Below are 19,530 nucleotides of genomic sequence, written 5' to 3' on the forward strand. Positions count from 1 at the left end.
TTGATATAAATTGAATATATGCAATTTAATATGATAATAAATGATGTGTAATTTTTCTACAGATTTTCTATAGACCTGTAGATATTTGACAAATATAGACATCCATAGGAGGTTGGCTAAAATTATAGACAAGGGGTTGATATGATTGGAGTTTCATTTTTTGAAGACATTGACTATATTTTTTATTTTTAGTATGTCCACTCAACTTTTAGCTAAGAGCTCTTTATAGTTGGAGATGCTCTGAGACTCAAACTCCGGTACAGCTCTTAATTTGATTTTACATGCATATCCTTGATCATGCTCATCACTTTGGCTGGTATAATTATATGTTTTTAAGTACGAATAAACTGGTTCACACTTATAAGTAGAGAAAAAAATGAGTTTTTAAGCCATACCAAAGATACATGTTCGGTTTAATTTTAGAAAAATGGTTATTACTTGTTGGTGAGAAGTTATTTGCAGGTGAATATGAATTTTTTAATTATATGGTTGGATAATAATAAAAAATTAAATTATATTTTAAAATGCACTTTAAGATTTTTGTAAATTTAAATTTCAAAAATAGAAATAATTTATTATAAAAAGTAAGCATTTTCAACTTTTTAGATTCAGGTTTATTATAAGTGGAGAGTTTGAATTATAATTATTTATACAAACAATACAGAGAAACTGGTTCTCACTTATAAGTGCGGAAGTTGATATCTAAGCCAAGCCAAACAGACACATTTGGTTTCACTTAAAAGAAATGGTTATTGTTTATGGGTGAAAAGTTATTTGTATGTGAACAAGACTTTTTAATTATACGTTTGGATAATAATAAATATTATAAATGGTATTTTTCTATTTTTAAGATTGTAAATTTTTTATACAAATAGTACAAATAAACTGATTTTATCTTATAAAAAGATAATTTTTTGCTTTTAAAAAATTAGTATAGGATAATTTTATTAAATTATAATTATTTAAATTAAAGACTAAGTTAATTTCCTGAAATTATAAACAGTCCCCCTATTGATGAAGTTGTTGCCACTCTACGTCATCTTGAGTTATACGAGTCTTTGCATTGTCATGTTGTATGTATTTATTTTTGGTTCACTTATTGCCCACTTCTGCATAATTGTTGGTATGATCTCATGGATTAACATGCTTCATGTTTTCTTTTTTCCAATTGATTCAACAACCTTAGTGATTATTGTCCCCTTAGCTCTATTTTTTGGAAGCCTTTTTAGTTGGTTCTTGATAAGTGAATGGGAAGATACCTAATTTCCCATTAAAGGTGCACTCATCTTCTGCATTAGATCTTGGTATTGCTAGAGCAGTTGTAAACATAACTTTGGATATGAATTTGCTTGACTTGACAGCCTATACTTGCCCTTCTCATTTCTTTCCATGTAAACCATTTTGTGATTTTTTGCTTAATTAAAGCCACTTCCATCAATATGGAAAAAGTTGTATATAGGATAATATTGTTTTTTTTTTTGTTGGTGCGTCTCTCATTAACAAGTTTAAAACCCATTCAACCCTTTGCTTTAGGTTTGCATCTTTCTAAGCAGGGTGTAAAGGATTTGTGTGAGGTTTAATGAGTCCCCTTTTATCATTCTGTTTGATGTACTTGCACACACTTCCAGCTGTACTGTTAAGTCTATTATACATGACATGTCCCCCATGTTGATGTCAGTTATTGTATTGGGTTGTAATTAAATTCTTTTTCATTATTGTTGTGCTGATTATTGTTGTTGTGACATTATAAATTTTTGTTGCTTCTTGAATTGCACCTCGGTTAAACTTTTCATTTGTCTGATTGTTGGAAAGCCACATGAGTACTTGCATCCTTGAGTCACAACTGAGTTTGGGCCTTATTTTGTGCCGATGAGCAGTTGTTGGTGTGTGATGTTGATCTGTTTTCCATTCTGTGTTCGCGTCTCCGTCTATAGGCTAATATAAATCAAAAAGGAAGCCATCATCTGTAGGCCGATTCAAAATAAAAGGAAGCCATCATCTACTTCATATATTGGTTCATTGAGTTTGAAGGGGAAAGCAGGATTCATTTTTAAACAGACAGGGGAAAGAATATTTGAATCTACAAGTGCTTGATGCTCAAAGACTACTTTTTAAATTTATATTTTCATAAAATTTCGTTGTATAAGAGTGAGGTTTTAGCTTAATTTGTGTGTATGCAATCTTAAATTTTGATTGATTGTTCAAAAATGATTTTGTGAGCTTATTAGTTGAAAATATTAGTTGTGGATTATAGATATTGTAGCTAAAAACAAGCTCTTCAGTAGTTAATGCAAGTTAATGCAGGTTACTCAAACTCGCATTCTTAAACCCCTGTATCATTCACCTAGCTCGAAAAGAAATAAAAAACAAAAGGAAGATATAATATAACTTTTAAACAAATTTTTATTGCAATAATATATTATAGAATATAAAATATATGTTTGTATTTATTTTAATATAAATGAAATAATCCCGTATTTTCTGCATAAATCCTGTTTTGTTTGGGACGTGGACGGGAAGCAAATCAAACATCAATTCTGAAGCGGGAAAAAGAACTCTGAATTGACTTAACATTTACAGAAAAAAGGCCTCATATCTCACATTTATTAGTATTAATGTCCCAAATATCACATCTTGGAAAAATGGTCTTAAATATCATTTAGAAACGAGAGATTAAACAACGTTTTATGTTTTCACTCCTAGCCCTATATTATGTGTGTTTTTCTTCTTTTGGTTTTAAAACATGTTTGTAATTTAAAGTCAACTTCGATGAATACATATGAGATGAAATACGAATACATAGTAGAGAAATGAGAGCGTGCATGTGTTGACATCAAGCTCCAACAATTGTCTGAGAAACACATAAGCAATTGGGTCCAACATGGGTATAAATCAATTAGAGCAAGTGTTGTTGGTGGATTGTTTATATTATTAGGCAAATTGAAACTTGTTAGCTGCTGCGATACTTTAACAGAGGGTTTTGACACCTTCAAGACGTCATTTTAAGCTGTGTTTGGTGGTTTGGGTGTGATACGAAACATCGTTTAACGTCTGTGTGTTTTACTTGTTTATTTTTCATTGGCTAATGCTAGACGATCCAGTGTTATAGTCTAAACGTTGCGATATAGCATTTTCATTTATAAATTTAAAACATTAGATTATCTGACCTTAATAAATGCTATTTAGGGTCAATTTTCCTAGATATTGATATTTACAGTGTTGACAAACTTAAGCTGTATATGCTCATGAAATGTAGAAGACAATGCAGAGAGAAAAACAATTGTTTCAGTTATGCAAAACTTGCAGAGAAAGACAAGCACAGAGTCTGTTATATACAAGCACATCCTAACAAACTTTCAGTTGTGTAACAATGACCATATGACCCTTAGCTATATATGAATATACTGTTCTATCCTTCAACACGCCCCCTCAAGCTGAGCTAGAGGATTGACAGCTACAAGCTTGGACAAGAGATAAGATTGCTGATGAGCTGACAGCTACTTAGTTAGGATATCTGCAACTTGTTCAGTAGTAGACACATGATGTGTGTGCATCTCTCCAGACTTAAGCTTGTCTCTAATGAAATGACAATCCACTTTGACATGCTTTGTACGCTCGTGATGGACAGGGTTAGCAGCCAGAGATATAGCAGCCTGATTATCACAGTACAATGCAGTAGATGGTAGGTTTTTGATACCCATATCCTTCAACAACGCATGTAACCAAGTTACTTCACACGCAGTCATGGCCATTGCACGATACTCTGCCTCTGCAGTTGAGCGAGCAACAACAGCTTGCCTTTTACTTTTCCAGGAAATAGGAGAAGAGCCAAGCAAGATACAAAAGCCAGTTGTAGACCAGCGTGTAGTAGGGCAACTAGCCCAGTCACTATCACAGAATGCTTGTAGTTGAACTGCAGAAGATGCAGCCAGCAAAATACCCTGCTGTGATGTGCCACGTAGATAACGAAGCAGTTTTTTAGCTGCCTGCATATGTGTAGTAGTGGGCTGATGCATAAACTGACTGAGCACATGTACAACAAATGTTATATCCGGTCGAGTGACCGTCAGGTATATCAACTTTCCCATCATACGCTGATACTCACTTGGATTCTGCAGTGGATCACCAGTGTGTGGTGTAAGCTTCAAATGACAGTCTAATGGCACCTTAAATGATGAAGCTATGTCCATATGAAATTCTTTTAACAAGTCCATGATATATTTGTGTTGTGACACAAAGAACCCAGCTGAACTTCTTGCAATCTCTAAACCAAGGAAGTAGTTGACGGGCCCCAAATCCTTCATATGAAATGTTTGAGACAACATATGCTTGAGGTTATCAATTGCAGACTCACTGTCACCAGCAATGAGCAAGTCATCTACATATATCAGAATAAGAGTAGTAGAGGACTCTATGATCTTAGTGAACAGACTAGCATCACTCTGAGATGGACTGAAACCCAGTGAAATGAGTGTATCTGACAACTTCTTAAACCACTGTCGTGGTGCCTGTCTTAAACCATACAGACTCTTAAGCAACTTACACACCCATTTAGCATTTGTTTTTGCTGCTAAAACATGCTGTTGTCCAGTTGTTATTCTGCTACCAAGTGAAGTGTAGCCCAGAGGTAACGACATATACACATCTTCATCAAGATCGCCATACAAGAAAGCGTTTGTCACATCCATTTGAACAGTGGTCCAATCATACACAACAGCAATAGCTAGTAAAGCACGAACAGTAGACATTTTTGCCACCGGGGCAAATGTCTCTTCATAATCCACCCCGTATTGTTGTTTACATCCAAGCACTGCCAACCTGCTTTTATAACGTTCAATGCTTCCGTCAGGTTTGAATTTTGTTTTGAACAGCCATTGACTCCCTATTGCTTTCTTATTTGGAGGCATCTCGACAATTTCCCAAGTGCCATTGCGTTCTAAAGCATCCAGCTCAAGGTTCATTGCTGCAACCCAATGGTCATGATGCACTGTTTGGGAAAAGAATTTGGGATCTGCAACATGAGAGATTGTAGCTTGAAAGCAATGAAACTCAGAAGAAACTTCACAAATAGCAGACTGAACAATGTTTGCTGCTTTGCTTGTTACAGATGAAGTGTACTCCTGTAACCAAGATGGAAGCTTAGTGTTTCTCTAAGACCGACGTGGTGGTGGTGGTGAAGTTGTATCAGGCTGTGAAGCACTATTAGCAGGAGTGGTGTTATGTGATGTTATGTTGTTAGTTGGAGGTGGATGTACAGCAACAAAATCATCCACATCAACATACACAGGAGAAGGAGGCGGAATGAAAACCGGCAGAGGATTCATGTATGGTTTTGAGTCTGCAGAATTGAAAGGAAACAAATCCTCATGAAACTCTGCATCTCTGGAGACAAACGTAGTATTGCTGAGAAGATTGAGAAATTTATATCCTTTTTTCAACCTAGGATAACCGAGAAACACACATGGTACAGCTTTTGGTGCAAATTTATCAGTTGTAGGTTCAGGAGTTGCCACCATGGCCAAGCAACCAAACACTCTAAGGCCAGTGTAATCAACCTCTTCTTCAAACAACAATTCATAAGGAATCTTGTTATGTAGTGCAGCTGTTGGTAATCGATTCATTATGTAGACGGCTACCATCACACAATCACCCCAGTACACTAAAGACAATCCGGACTGAAATCTCAAGGCTCTAGATAGCGCAAGAATTTGACGATGCTTACGCTCTACTCGAGAGTTTTGTTGTGGTCTGTACGGACAAGAAGTCTGATGAACTATGCCATGTTTCTTATAGAATGCAACAACATGAGCATCAGAAAACTCAAGAGCATTATCTGAGCGCAAAGTCTTAACAGAAGATTTAAAATGATTGGCAATGTATTGCTGGAAAGTGACAAATCTCTCCAAGAAATTAGACTTGTGTTTTAACAAAAAAAATCCAAGTCATACGAGTATGATCATCTACCAGTGTAAGGAAGTAACAAAAATTACCCCTTGTGCGCACTTTGTAAGGACCCCATGTATCAAGATGGACAAGATCAAATGGCTTAGAAGCATGACTTGTACTCTGGTGATATGGAAGCTTAGTGAATTTAGCAAGAGGACAAGTAATACATACTTGAGCAGCAGAGTCAGTAGATAAATGCTTGAATTTGGGCATGTTTTGCATAATAGTTTTTGAGACATGTCCAAGACGCTTATGCCAAAGAGAGAAGTCAAACAACAACATTTGACCTGCTCTGTAATGGATCAACAAAACAATACAATCCATTATCAATAACACCAGTAGCCAAGATGCTATTGCCAACATTTGATAAAATGATACACTTAGTTGGTGTGAAAGTAGCATAACATCCATTATCTTGAGCTAGCTTCCGAATAGAGAGCAAATTATGATTAAATGTTGGTACATAAAGTACATTTTTCAAGAGCAAGCCATTTTGCAGAGTCAAATTGCCAATGTGAGTGATGGCTGCCACACCACCATTAGGTAGATTGATCACACTATTCGAAGGAGCCTGCTTAACATCAACAAGACCATCCAGGAAGGTAGTCATATGGTCTTTTGCACCTGTATCTACTATCCACTTGTGAACATCAGTGGTAGCAGAAGTCAAGCAACAGGTGACCATGCCAGAAAATGACTCATCAAGCTCATCATCTGTATCAATATGAGGAATCAGTTTTAATAATTGCTGCAGTTGTTGAGAAGTCAAAACCACATTATCCAAGGTATCAGTAGCTGCAAATTGAGCAGTGTTACTCATACATTTGTTGCCAGACCATTTAGGATGAGTAGATTGCTGCGTGGAGAGAGGTTTAGCACTAGTTTTAGACTTGTGCTTATCATGCCACTTAGGATAACCGATTTTCATCCAGCATCAATCAGATGTGTGACCTTTTTTGTGGCATACAGTACACTCAAACACCTTCCCTGGACCTATAGTTCCTTGACTAAACATAGCAGCACAGTCAAGATCAGAAGAATTCTCATTATATAACACTTCTCGTTGAGATTCTTCTTGCTGAATCGCAGCACAAGCAACTTCAACAGTTGGAAGAGGCATCGTCATCAGTAATTGACTACGCTGAGATGCATAGACCTCATTCAAATCGTTTAGAAATTGAAACAACTTAGCTTCATCACGCAGAGTATCAATTTTCCTTAACAACACCTCAACATCAGGTGTGATGACGGCGACAGCAGGCAACACATTTAGACACTCAATTTCATCCCAAATGCAAGTTAATTTCGTATAATACTCGGCAATTGTTAACTGATTTTGCTTCAATTCAAACAAATCCTTATTTAATTTGTACTTTCTCGAGCCATTAGTGAGCATAAAACGTTTTTCCAAAACAGTCCAAATCTCAGCAGCAGAAGTAACATACAGGATTCAGTTACGTATTGATTCAGAAACATTATTGTGAAGTCAGGATATTACCAAATTATTGCAAGTATCCCACTGAGTAGCATCAACAAGATCCGTTGTGCTTCTCAAAACGCTTCTAGTCACAAACCCTAACTTGCGCTTTGCAGCAAGTTGAATCTCAAAAGACCGCTTCCATGAACGAAAAATCACTCGCACCTTGAAGCTTTGAGACGATAATAGATGTAGGTCCATCCGAAGGATGGAGAAACAAAGGATTCTGTAAATCACTAAATGTGAATCGAGCACCAGCAGCCATAAAAATGAAGCTCGAAGAACACACTCGATCGTGAAACAACTCTCAGCGATCACAAATTAACAAGAGAATGAAAACTCTCCACTCAATCTGCATATACAATGCTCTGATACCATGTTGACAAACTTAAGCTGTATATGCTCACGAAATGTAGAAGACAATGCAGAGAGAAAAACAATTGTTTCAGTTATGCAAAACTTGCAGAGAAAGACAAGCACAGAGTCTGTTATATACAAGCACATCCTAACAAACTTTCAGTTGTGAACAATATTGACCATATGACCCTTAGATATATATATGAATATATCCTTCAACATACAGCATTTTCTGTTAGATTTATGATACATTGGAACAACACCCACAATTATATCACAATTTGTTTTTGAAATATTCAACTTCATTAGTTTATATCATTTATAAACATATGAATTAAAAGATGAATGATAAATATTATTTTGATTTTAATTTCTAATGAGGTTTACTCCCTGTTTTGAATTTTGGGTTCGGTTTAGTCGTGCCCGCCGAATTTAATCCCCGATTATATATGTATTTGAGCTGGAACAAATCATACCATGGACTGCTAAATCTGATAACTTCTGAAGAGCTTCAGGTAAATTACATGCATGCAAATGCAATCCATCCATGCATGGCTTTATATATAATTAATAATTAATTATATTTTGAACGTTTATCTTGCAAGAACATTACATCTATTCTGTTTTTGCTTCGGGCTGAACTTACAATTGTGTTGGAAATATAAATTTTAGCTCCATCGCTGCTTACCACATGAACAAGTGATTGAAAATTCGAGTCCTCAGAAAACGCCAGGCTGTGTTAGAGCCTTACTAAAAGCAAAATACCTAAATTTATGGTTTATTCCTTCTATTAACTTGTACACAAAGTCAGAAACAAGCGAAATGGCCGTGTAAATTTAATTGCAAGATAAAACACCCTTCTTGTTTCAAGTGTTTTTGCAGATTCTGAATTTGTAGTTTATTGATAATTTCTTTGTTCTATTAAATAGCCGTGTGGATTTAATGGACACTCTCTTTGTTTCCAGTGCTTTTGGTGATTCTGAATTTATAGTTATTGATGGTTTATTCACTATTTTAACTTGTGCGTAAAAACAAAATAGCTACCCACGTGATTTTGATGGCAACTGAAACACTGTTCTTGTTTCCAGTGTTGTTGCTGATTTTGAGTTTATAGGTTATTGATGCATCGTTTATTCGTTCTATTAATTTGTACGAAATAGTCTCGTGAATAGAATGGCAAGCTGAAACATTCTTCTTGTTTCCAGTGTTTTTGCTGATTCTGAATTTAAGATTTTATTAGCTGTCCAAATTGGGGGATTAACTGGTTTTTGGGTGGGAGACTAAGTTTTCAGATAACATGGTAATATTAAGGAAAAGCTAGGCAAGTGAGTGCATATTGAATGCACAAATGGTAATATTGTGCATAAGTAACTGTTTGCTTAGTCTTAAAAGGGTAATATTGGGCGTGTATTATGTTATTCATGTTTAGTCTATTGTTTGTATCAACAAAAGTAAGAATAATTTACCAGGAAAAAATCTATTTGTAATATGATATTCTTGTTGAGAGGTCGTATCTTTAGGCTTATAGTTTGCTCTTGTATAGTTGAACTTAAACAACTGAACTAGTTGCGCTATAAGCCTATAATCCATAACCGCGATTAAGGATCTATCATTAAAAGAAGCTTTATCACAAATGTTGTTTGCAAGGAATATGTCTGGATGGCCCACTGACAAAGCGAATAGATCGCAGAATGGCACCATAAGATGCAGTTGTTCTTGATGGTCACTGCCAGAGAAAGGTCTATTCCTTACCCATGTTTACACTGGCTTACAATAATTGTGCTCACTTCTCAAGTACTATTGCAGATTTATAAAAGCTACTGGAGATATCTATCTGGATCACAATATTCTTTTTACTTTACTACCTACTTTGCCTCTAAAAAGGCCACCAGAGCTATGCAGTCTTCTTATGTTGGGAGCATTATCTCCTAGCTCGAACCAGGTGAGAGGGCGTTCTTTTCTTTCCCACGCATTTTGTTTAGTTTGAGAGAATGAGAGCATGTCTAATCTTAGAGCATGTCCAATGCAATGCTAAAAGTGATGCCATTTCTATAATATACTTTTATACTTTTCATAATAAACCATTGGAAACATTAGATTCTACAAAAACTGATCAGTAATTCTTATACAAATTTTTATGTTTTGTCATGAGAAAAACATTAGATGGGAAAACAAATCGCTTAAATGTAACGTGATTATATGCTGAGGCTGTTCTGTATTCCAAGTTGTTTGTAAGACCTACTTTCCAGCAGTGTTTATAAGTAATTTCTCTGGTTGCCATGTGCTAAAGTGCTTCAAGTGCCACTGCACAAGAGTATCTTCTTTGCACTTTATCTCCATGCCAGTTCGCCAGATATGTTTTCTGACTTCTTACACATTATTCTCCATTTGATCCCTGATTGGTCAAATTATTGAAAGATGATATATATAAATATTAAAAGATTTTAATAGATAAACTCTGTTGGACAACTGCAGTCATTGCTTATACATATGACTTTAAACATTTAACAGACCTTGGTGTCTCAGGTTATATGTAAGTTCTTTGTTGAAAATGTCTTGTTGTATTACATAAGTGGTCTCCTATGGATTTCATTTTTTAGTAGAATGCCTAAGGATATGCTACTCTTTGCAAAATTCTGAGGAGTATTGACAGTGTTGTTAAAGGCTAATGGCGCTTCGTGATTAGGCGCAAGATCTGCGATTCAAAAATGTGCGCTTTAGCGTGATTCTGAAAACGTCCAAAAGGCGCTTAAAAGCACTAAAAGGCGCTCATAAAATAAAAAGATAGTAATACCCCCTGGAAAAGGTTAAAAGAAGAAAAAACCCACTTTAGGGTTTCATCTCTTAAATCTCAGCTTCTCAACTCTTATTCTCTCAACATCAAGTCTACTAGTTGAAGATGATGAAGAGGAAGAAGAGAATTTGAGGGGCCGAAGATTGAGATTCATAACACTGCAGCTTTCGAAATAGAGAACCTTATTGATTAAGGCTTTATTATTGGCACTTTTATATGCTCTTTGTTATGTTTGAATGTTAAGACTATATTTAGTATTACTTATTTGTTGACTCCGTGAGTAATTGCTTTTTTGGCGAAAAGACGCGCAATTAATGGTGCTTCGCGAGTCGTGCATCAAAAATGGGAATTACGCTTTTATAAAATATGCGCCTTAAACAACACTAAGTATTGATCTCTCGATCCTAACCGCAAATTAGAAGGTTGCCTATTCTCATATTCACTCGTACTGAATCTTGCCTAAAAAAAATATATTCCCTCCGTCCCATTTAATTCTATATGATTTTTTTTACACTGCTCAACACGCACTTTAATGCTCTTATAAAGTATAGCTCTGTAATTTATACTTAGGATTTTCTTTTTCTGAATAAAAATTTAGATGTAAAATTCTTATTTAGAAAATAAAAATCTTAAAAATAAGTTACAGAACTATACTTTACAGGTCATTAAAGTGCGTGCCGCATCCCCTTCCCCCAATTTATACTGCTCTGGGGGACGGAGGGATTAGTAAACTGGGTCTATCTGAGAGACTCTCAGCTGTCTTAATGCTTAATGCTTAGTGATATGTACATTCAAAATCTGAAAGAAGATCTCTTTAGTCGTAAGCTGTTTAAGAAGACTGAACCCTGTTATCTGACAGTATGAAATTATTTTTCCCTATCTCCGGAATTTCGGTTTAACTACTGCATCAAACTCTAATATACTAGACAATTTTATGATGGTTGGTTCATGATTGATATGTTTTTAATACAATTTGGATACATGTGTATGAAACATACACTCCAAATATCAATAATTGCAAGTCTATATCATCACTGAGGTGACATAAGAGTCGAATCATTATATATTTGGTTCGAGAGTTTGAAGCAGTGAATTTTGTAAGCCCAAGGTTTTTCTCCTGTTTTTGATAGTGAGTAGGGAAGAACAGATGTAACTGCAGAGCACTTTTTCCTCATAAATGAGTCTTCAGAATTGTGTAAACTTTAGTGTAGCTCTTATGTTCTTTTAAAGACTGGAGAAAATTAGAGAAGAATTTTTTTTAAATGTCTTATCACCCTGTGTTATGTAGGCAGTAACATGTTTCATTATAGTTTCAGAATACTCGTTTGGTTCGTCAGCACCTGGAAAAAATCATATATGAAACAAAACTGATCTTTCAGTATTATTTGGTTCCCATATGTGCTTTCTTTCTCAGCTATGACCTAGGTGTTCCTTTTTTTTTTCTTGATTAAAATGCAGGCTGCATTGGTAAATAATCTTATCTTCATCAGTTCCTCTTAAACTAGGACTAGAACAACAGTGACAGACTTTTTTCACAAGCATACATGCAATCAAGTCTAAGGAGCCATTTTCTTTGAAGAGTATAGACTAGAATGTGTTTATGCTTAGTGATTTATATGGACTAAACGAGTCAACATTGTGTTTTGTGTGGATCCAAGTGATATTTGGGAAGGCTGAAAACGGCATATTAATTCTTTCACACGTACTCAGTTTAACTCTAAGAAAGTAAAGGTCATGCAAGAAGACACAATGTAAAGTCTTAGGATAATTTGATAATTTTAGGGCACCCCTGTATCTAAAGGGGCTTAAAATTTGGGCACTGCAGTGGTTAAAACTTTTGTCTTCGTAACTTTCTATTGTGTGACTACTTAAGTAGCCCTTTCAGGCCCCTTAGTAGCAACAGATTGGCATTCCTAGAAGGACACCAAGTCTGATCTGCAAAAGTATGATTGACTTGTGAACACCGGCAACCTACTTACCTACAGACTCGAGGGAATTGCTTTCCAAATGCGCCTACTTATTGCATAAAAGTACCCCTCGAGTTCCAGATGTTACACTAACCAAAAGTCCAGTTGTTGCAGAAACTGCAATCTATATATTTATTTTGTGGTGAGTATCCTTGTTAAAGTTTTTACTTTCGAGGACAGATAATGACCAGATGGTACAAAGAAATGAATGCTAATAAATGGATCCTACACTTTATTCTTATAAATATACAACATAATTATGCACATAAAAACCGACCTTAACTGTATACGTTGAGTTGGCCGGCTGAATGGCTAATACAACTCTTCTGAGTTCTAATATCCCACGCCTTTACATGGTGATTCTTGACTCAGATGACAGAAAAAAAAAAAGTTCAGTTGTAAGTCCATTTCATGTTCTTGTCCTTTTTAACACTTTATATGACTTAAATTATTATATTTTGTCCACAGACTCAGGTGTGGTCAGAAATATGTTGACTGGATTGTATAAATCAGACTAATATCTCTTGAAACCACTTGCATAACATAAATCCAGTTGATTGATTCTGCAGGACTACTAGAACTGTAACAGAAGGCTTAAAAACACAATCTTATAATTTTGTACAAATATACAATTGAACATTACATTCCTTCCGGGGCCTAACTATGAGGTAACCCGGTTGGCCCCGAGGAATTGATAGCCTAGCTCTTAATATCTTTAAAGAACAATTCTAGTGAGTATATAACCCAGTGAAGTAAGAATTACCCAGCACTTAGGTTTGGAAACTACGCACTACACCCTCAGGTTCCAAAGGTGCGATTCTGATAGTAACGTTTTCTTGGTGCGGGGGGATTGGTTGTGGTGCGCTAGGCATGCTGCAGCCGACTATTTTCTGACATGTCTGAATCAGGCATTGTCTACAAGTAGGGCATGATGAATGGGAATTGAGCCACCTGTCGATGCATCGGATATGAAAACCATGGTTGCACTTGGGCAAAACTTTCACACGCTCGCCAGTAGCAAACTCTGAAAGGCATATTACGCACTCAGCATCTAATCCAGGTAGCTTCAGGTCAGCTGTGTAATTTACTACTGGAAAAGTTTTGAGAGCCTTTTTCTTGATCCCTGTATTTGCTAAACGAGCTGAAGAGCTTTCACTTGATTCAGAGGCTACTAATCTTGAGCACCTCAAGGCACACCTAACTATAGAATTTAATCCTAGTGAACAAATTAAAGCACACAAGAGGACTGAGAGTACCATCACAACATTTGCATCGAAATTATTATCCCCTGGATAAGGTTCTGATGCGACGTGTGCGTTGCCACTCACTGGAGGAGTTGCTGCAGACTGTTGTTGATAAAGAGGGGTTTGTAATAGCAACTTTCTCGAGTAAAAGTTGCTTTGAACTTCTTGAAAGACAACTGTTGCAGTGTTTAAAGCAGAAATAGACATGTTGTAGAATGCAAGTGTTTTCGATAGAATACTTAAGAGGTCTATGTATATCAGGGATTATATAGAGGGAAGACTGAATTGCGAATTTTGCTTTTGGGTTTTGAGACTAGAGGCGTATTTATATAAAAATAATCACAAGATTTTGAGAATATTCTGAGGCTTTGAATTTACAGGCAAGTTGAGGTATTTCTTAATTTTTTGCACCACTGGGTTTGTCCACCAAGTATCTTGTAGTTTAATGCCCTTTCTAATCAATGGGCCCATCCCACTTTCTCCCTGGCATAGAATGCCATCTGGAACTTCCCTTTTGATAAAGCTTATCTCTAATGATGAGGGCCCCCAGCTGCGAATGCCCAAGAGGGAGTAAGGAAGTTTCCCAATATAAGATGACATGGAAGCTCCATTCGCTTTAGTTTCTAGCACTAGTGCGCATTCCTCTAATTTAGTTCTGAATGTCAAGTTTTTGATATATGTTACAAGGTCACAGGGATAACTACTTACTATGTTACTACCTAAGCAACCAATCTTCAACTTGATCTGGAAATTGTTGAATTAGTGATCACATAAACAAAAGACAATAATTCGTGAAGCATACTTATTTGTATATATACAGATAGTTAGCGAAAAATAGAACTACAGCACTTAACGGACAAGCTACAGCTACTCATTTACATTTTTACTGAACTACTTTTAAGAGTTTGTGTTTACATGACTTTACAGAATCATTATAAGATCGCGAGTAGGCTCATGATATTGTAGCTTTCATCATCTTATTATGATCAATACCAACCCTAATAGACCGGTTACCTTTTTCTGTATTTTTCTTCTCACTGATATTTATGCAAGTGCCTATCTATTCTAAACACTTGATACTTGATACTGATCTGCATTGATCAGGATCTGATACTGATGTGGCCCCCGGAAAATCCATGAATTTTATTGTGTTTTGGTGTTGTAGTACCACAGCTTACATGCTTTGCAAGTAGTCTAATTGTAATATTATCTTGTCTAAAAGTGATAATCTTGTTTCGTGGTTTGTAATTAAACTTGGTTATCTAATTGATCCACAAGATTGTCTGCTATTAATAAATTGTAACTGTTGGCAAGTTGTTTTGCTGAAAGGTTGATTTGAAAATCTTGATCTTTTGAGTCTGTCTTGGCTCCAAATTATTCTAAGGTACTCGAAAGTACATGAAATCCCTGAAAGATGGATCTTACAATATAAAATACAGAAGGTAGTCGCAGGATTTTATGTTTCTTGGAAGCATAGTTTGTGAGTTGATCGCATAAATAGATAGTAATATTTTTGAGATTTGATAACTTAAAAAAGTAAACCTCCCTTTTCTTTTGTTTTCAAGCCTAGTACTAAAAGTTGAGCCCTTATCTTCTAAGCTGGACTACACTAACCCCTTTCCTTGTGGCTCCACTCCACGAAAGTGAAAGGTGGAAGTGGGATGGATTGTCTTTGTTCATATGATCAATAATAACATGATCCACGTGCTTCTCTTCTGATGTTTTGGTGACCATGATCTTGATTTATTATAAGCTTAGCTTAGTTGTACTATATTGTATATGTGCATGAACTTTTCCATTCTACTCTTTTCTTTGCAATCTTCCCATAATCTTGTGATAATCTCTACTGATTCTAGTATGATACCTAGTGCTAATACATTTTGTTTGACTTGGGCAGCTGTATTACTTTTTAAATACTTCTTTCCACTCTTGCAATTTAAATTCTTGTTTAATGATCACTTTTCTAGGAGATAAGACATGATTACTAATAATAGAACTTTTGAGAATTTAATGGGAAACTTGTTAGATTAGAGAAATTTAATAGTCATCAAGTATGGAGTAGCCTGGTAGGTGTAGATTACATTCTGTTTCAGAGAGATTTCCAGCTTTTTCTATCTAGTGTTGTTGTTCCTTTTTCCTTTTTTCAAGGACAGGTAGATTGAAACACCTGGGATGGATATTTTGAAGAAAGAAAGGATCTCCAGTGAGTACGAGCCTAAAATGCACGATCGTAGAGTAGTAGTAGGCTGTTCAAATCACGAGTCACTGAACGTTTTCAATTATTCTCTTTAAGCCATTAACAGTTGCTGCATAATATTTCATTATGTGTCAGATTTTTGAGCTAGGTAGCAATACAGTAATTTTGCAGTAATTGGAATGCTTTTTTGAAAATATTAAATGATCCAATTAAGGCCTCCTCCTACCCCTTAAGGTTTTGGGAGAGTTCATTACTTAAAACACGTATTTAGACAGATATGGTGTCAGACCCTGCTTCCGAGTGAGACATACTTAATATTTTTTATTTTATTTTTGAATAAGTTGAAGTTACAGCCGTTAGTTGTTGCAGCTAAATTGGGTGCTCTGTGGTATCCCAGTTCCATCTTTGAGTATGATATACCAGTAAATATAAGTGGGAGGAGCAGTAAAGTGGCTCTTCAACTACAAGATTTTCAAGCATTAATAGAATCTTCACAACTATAATTTTGATGGGATGCATTCATGTACTAAGGGATGGAGGAGCCCATACTACATGTGCTGTGATATTTGCATTTTCCTTTCCAGGGATTGGAGTGTGGCCAGCCTTTCTTTTTTAGTGCTGTTTAGCTTTTACATCTGCCTCCCTATTTCTCGTATTTTATAGCATCTCTTTCTCCTTTCCATTAACAATTAAAGTTTATCTCTTTACTTAACGATTCATATTAGAGGGTTCTCATTTAATATGCAGAAACTTAGTGACAGCATGTGTAGTTTAGCATTTGCAGCAACCTCAGTTGTGATCTTCTGTGTCTTTTCTTAATATAATATGTCAGTATACAAAAATTTAGTAGCATTAATCTAGTCCTTTTCCATCTTGTTGAGCTTACAATATTTTCATCCACAAATTAATATTTAATATTTTCATTAGAATTATTTCCAACTCCATTAGCTGAACCTTGCTGCAATTTGCTAAAATCATCTTACTAAGTGTCTTGTCAGTTTTAACTAGGCCGACTTTTAGCCTTTTACACTTTTTTAAATATCTTTTCATCATGATAAAGATATTGCGGTATAACTTATCTGTTCTGTTTTCATGTTAACAATCATTTTCTTAACTGTTACCTGCATTATTATGATTCTGTAATAATTCTAAGGTTATCTAGGGTTTAACATGAAAATTTGATATATTCATTCTAGGTAGTGGCCGTTGCATTATCACAAGTCGTAACTTCTTTCACATGAATGACTGGAACTCAACCTGCGGACACTGTAAGCATTAATAAACTGTGGTTTTACCTGAAGTTCGAATCCTGAGTAATTTCCAAAATTCTGCAATAAGTTAATGTGGTTAAAAGTCTATGTTATATATATTTCATTGGAACATATTTATCAACACTCCGACATGGGTATAAAAACTCCAAATTTAATTCTGAGCTAAATCATGTAAAAAAATTAAATATTGCAGAATCCAATACTTGGACACGTGCTAATGTTGGAGGCTTCCAGTCGAACTCAAGTATCATGGACGTGGATATACCGTACTGTGCAGACTTGTTATGTTGGCTTGCATTGATTGGTTTCCATAAACTGTGATCAAACAAGGTACTGTCACTTCCAAGTTCAAACTGTTTCATAACCGCCTTGAGGTAAGCATATTGTTTACTCGCAACTTGAGGCTGTATTACTGTTACTTTTTACTGCTTACGCTGCTTAGCAACAAAACTAAAAAAAAATCAGATTATAAAAAGTGGAGTGTGATAAAGGAAGTGGATTGTCCTTTGATTCTGTACTTTTCCGTACCTGCAGAAATAATTACTATAGATTAAGAAAGAGAAAAAAGATAATTATCCGAATCAATTCAAATCAAACTTACCAGGACATCACTAGTTAAAAAAATTGTATTCTCCCATGTAGTAGATATTCATGATTTAGGATATAGAAATGGTTGTAGTAGTGGGATAGTCCTAATGACCATCTGTACACATGTCCTTGCTTGATTTCTTAGAATATGTAAGTTTTTATGATAGATAGTTGTTTTTTATAAACAAAGCCCAACTGTGCTGCAATACTGAACCAGAAATGAAATTTATTGGATTACCCGGGGTCCGAAAATTTTCTGCAGAAAAAACAAGGGTTGCTGTGTGAAATAAATTTTGGTGTGAGAATACAGAAAACTATAAAATGAAGAGTGTGTATAAAGTTGTTAAATTAATCTCTTTATTAAGACTCGAATTCTCAACATCTCTAACAGCATAAGATCTCAGTAACAATATTTTGGGATCAGACTATCAGAGAAACTCTGTGAGCCATGACAGAACATACGATATTATAATTTATAGATCCTGTTGCTTTAGATAAAATGTTGTTTAGTACCTGTACCTATATGAAAGTCCCTCATATTTGACAGTCCAAGTTACAGAGTGAACATGCACGTGGCATGTCCATGGACCTTCCTGTACTGTGAAATAAAGATAAAAGTGGCGAGAGAGAGGATCAGACCCTGTGGGATATGAAAATGGGTGGAAAGCTTCTTTTGTGATATAAAGTAGAGCAAATGTGATAAAAATAGTGTTTTCCAGAATGGTTTGCCCAAATTAACGCAACATTACAGGTAACAAGCAGATATCTGACCATTACTGTTAGAATACGATATGATCCTGGTAAGTTCTCCTCCTAACACCTTGAGGTTTTAGGAGAATTGGTCACTTAACATGGTATGGTCACTTAACAATTACATCAAACACAACTAATGAATTACAAGTAACTTAATCTTCACATACACAGTTTGCTTAATGACTTTTATAGAACAGTAATTATGTGTAAAGACTGGGACTTCTGACTCGTGATTAGACTATAGGGAAGGTGGGGTGGTTGTGCTTTGTAACTGACAGGATTAAAATATAATTGATTTGGTTCTAATGCATTTTGATTCTGCTACATATTAAATATATATGTCTCCAACAAGTTGATGCACTGAGTTGGCTAAAAGTATTTGTGATAGCTATTGAAGCTCATTCGTCAACTCCTCTACATACTCGTATCACTCTTTTCTAATTTCTATGTGCTATTAGCACTTTAGCAGCAGTGGAATTCAGTCTCTCACGTATTTTATTGTGTCTGCATTACATATAAGTCGATATTTGTAGAAACTTAAATACTCACAATTACCCGAGAATTGAATTTTAAACCTCTAATTGAAAATTCGCTGCTATCAGATGCTTATACCTCAATCCAAGATTTAAACTCTCAACCTCCGAAAAAGATGAGAATCACACATGTTAAAGTCAACGTATGATACTATGTGTTCTCTGTTATGGATTCTGCACTTGTGTCTGGTATGGAGTCTGGACCCTAGTAGTAACAGAACTTAAAAATATTCCATGTGCTTGCTTCTATGTTGTGAAGTCTATTTCTTTTTCGTGGCGAATGTCTGGATGATATTGCAGTCTGAATTCTATTATGCGAAATGAAGATTTATGTGTTTGACTTGTCAGTACAAGTCCAGTCTCGGCTGTTTCGAATTAAAAATGACTTCATTTCCACTGGTCT

The 19,530-nt window shown here is 35.5% G+C and overlaps 1 protein-coding gene across 1 annotated transcript; it reads right to left on the reverse strand.

The window, feature by feature from the left end:
- Positions 1-13,129: 13,129 nt before the first annotated feature.
- Positions 13,130-14,135, reverse strand: LOC108212992 (RING-H2 finger protein ATL78). Its single transcript, XM_017384711.2, has one exon. It carries the CDS (start codon positions 13,990-13,992, stop codon positions 13,312-13,314), a length of 681 nt encoding a protein of 226 aa, XP_017240200.2. The 5' UTR covers positions 13,993-14,135; the 3' UTR covers positions 13,130-13,311.
- Between the last annotated feature and the right edge of the window lie 5,395 nt (positions 14,136-19,530).

This window comes from Daucus carota, chromosome 1, assembly GCF_001625215.2.
Source record: "Daucus carota subsp. sativus chromosome 1, DH1 v3.0, whole genome shotgun sequence".
Classification (NCBI taxonomy): domain Eukaryota; kingdom Viridiplantae; phylum Streptophyta; class Magnoliopsida; order Apiales; family Apiaceae; genus Daucus; species Daucus carota.

Excerpts from the sequence above, each read along its gene's own strand:
- LOC108212992 (XM_017384711.2), bottom strand. The coding sequence starts at position 13,992 with ATGTCTATTTCTGCTTTAAACACTGCAACAGTTGTCTTTCAAGAAGTT.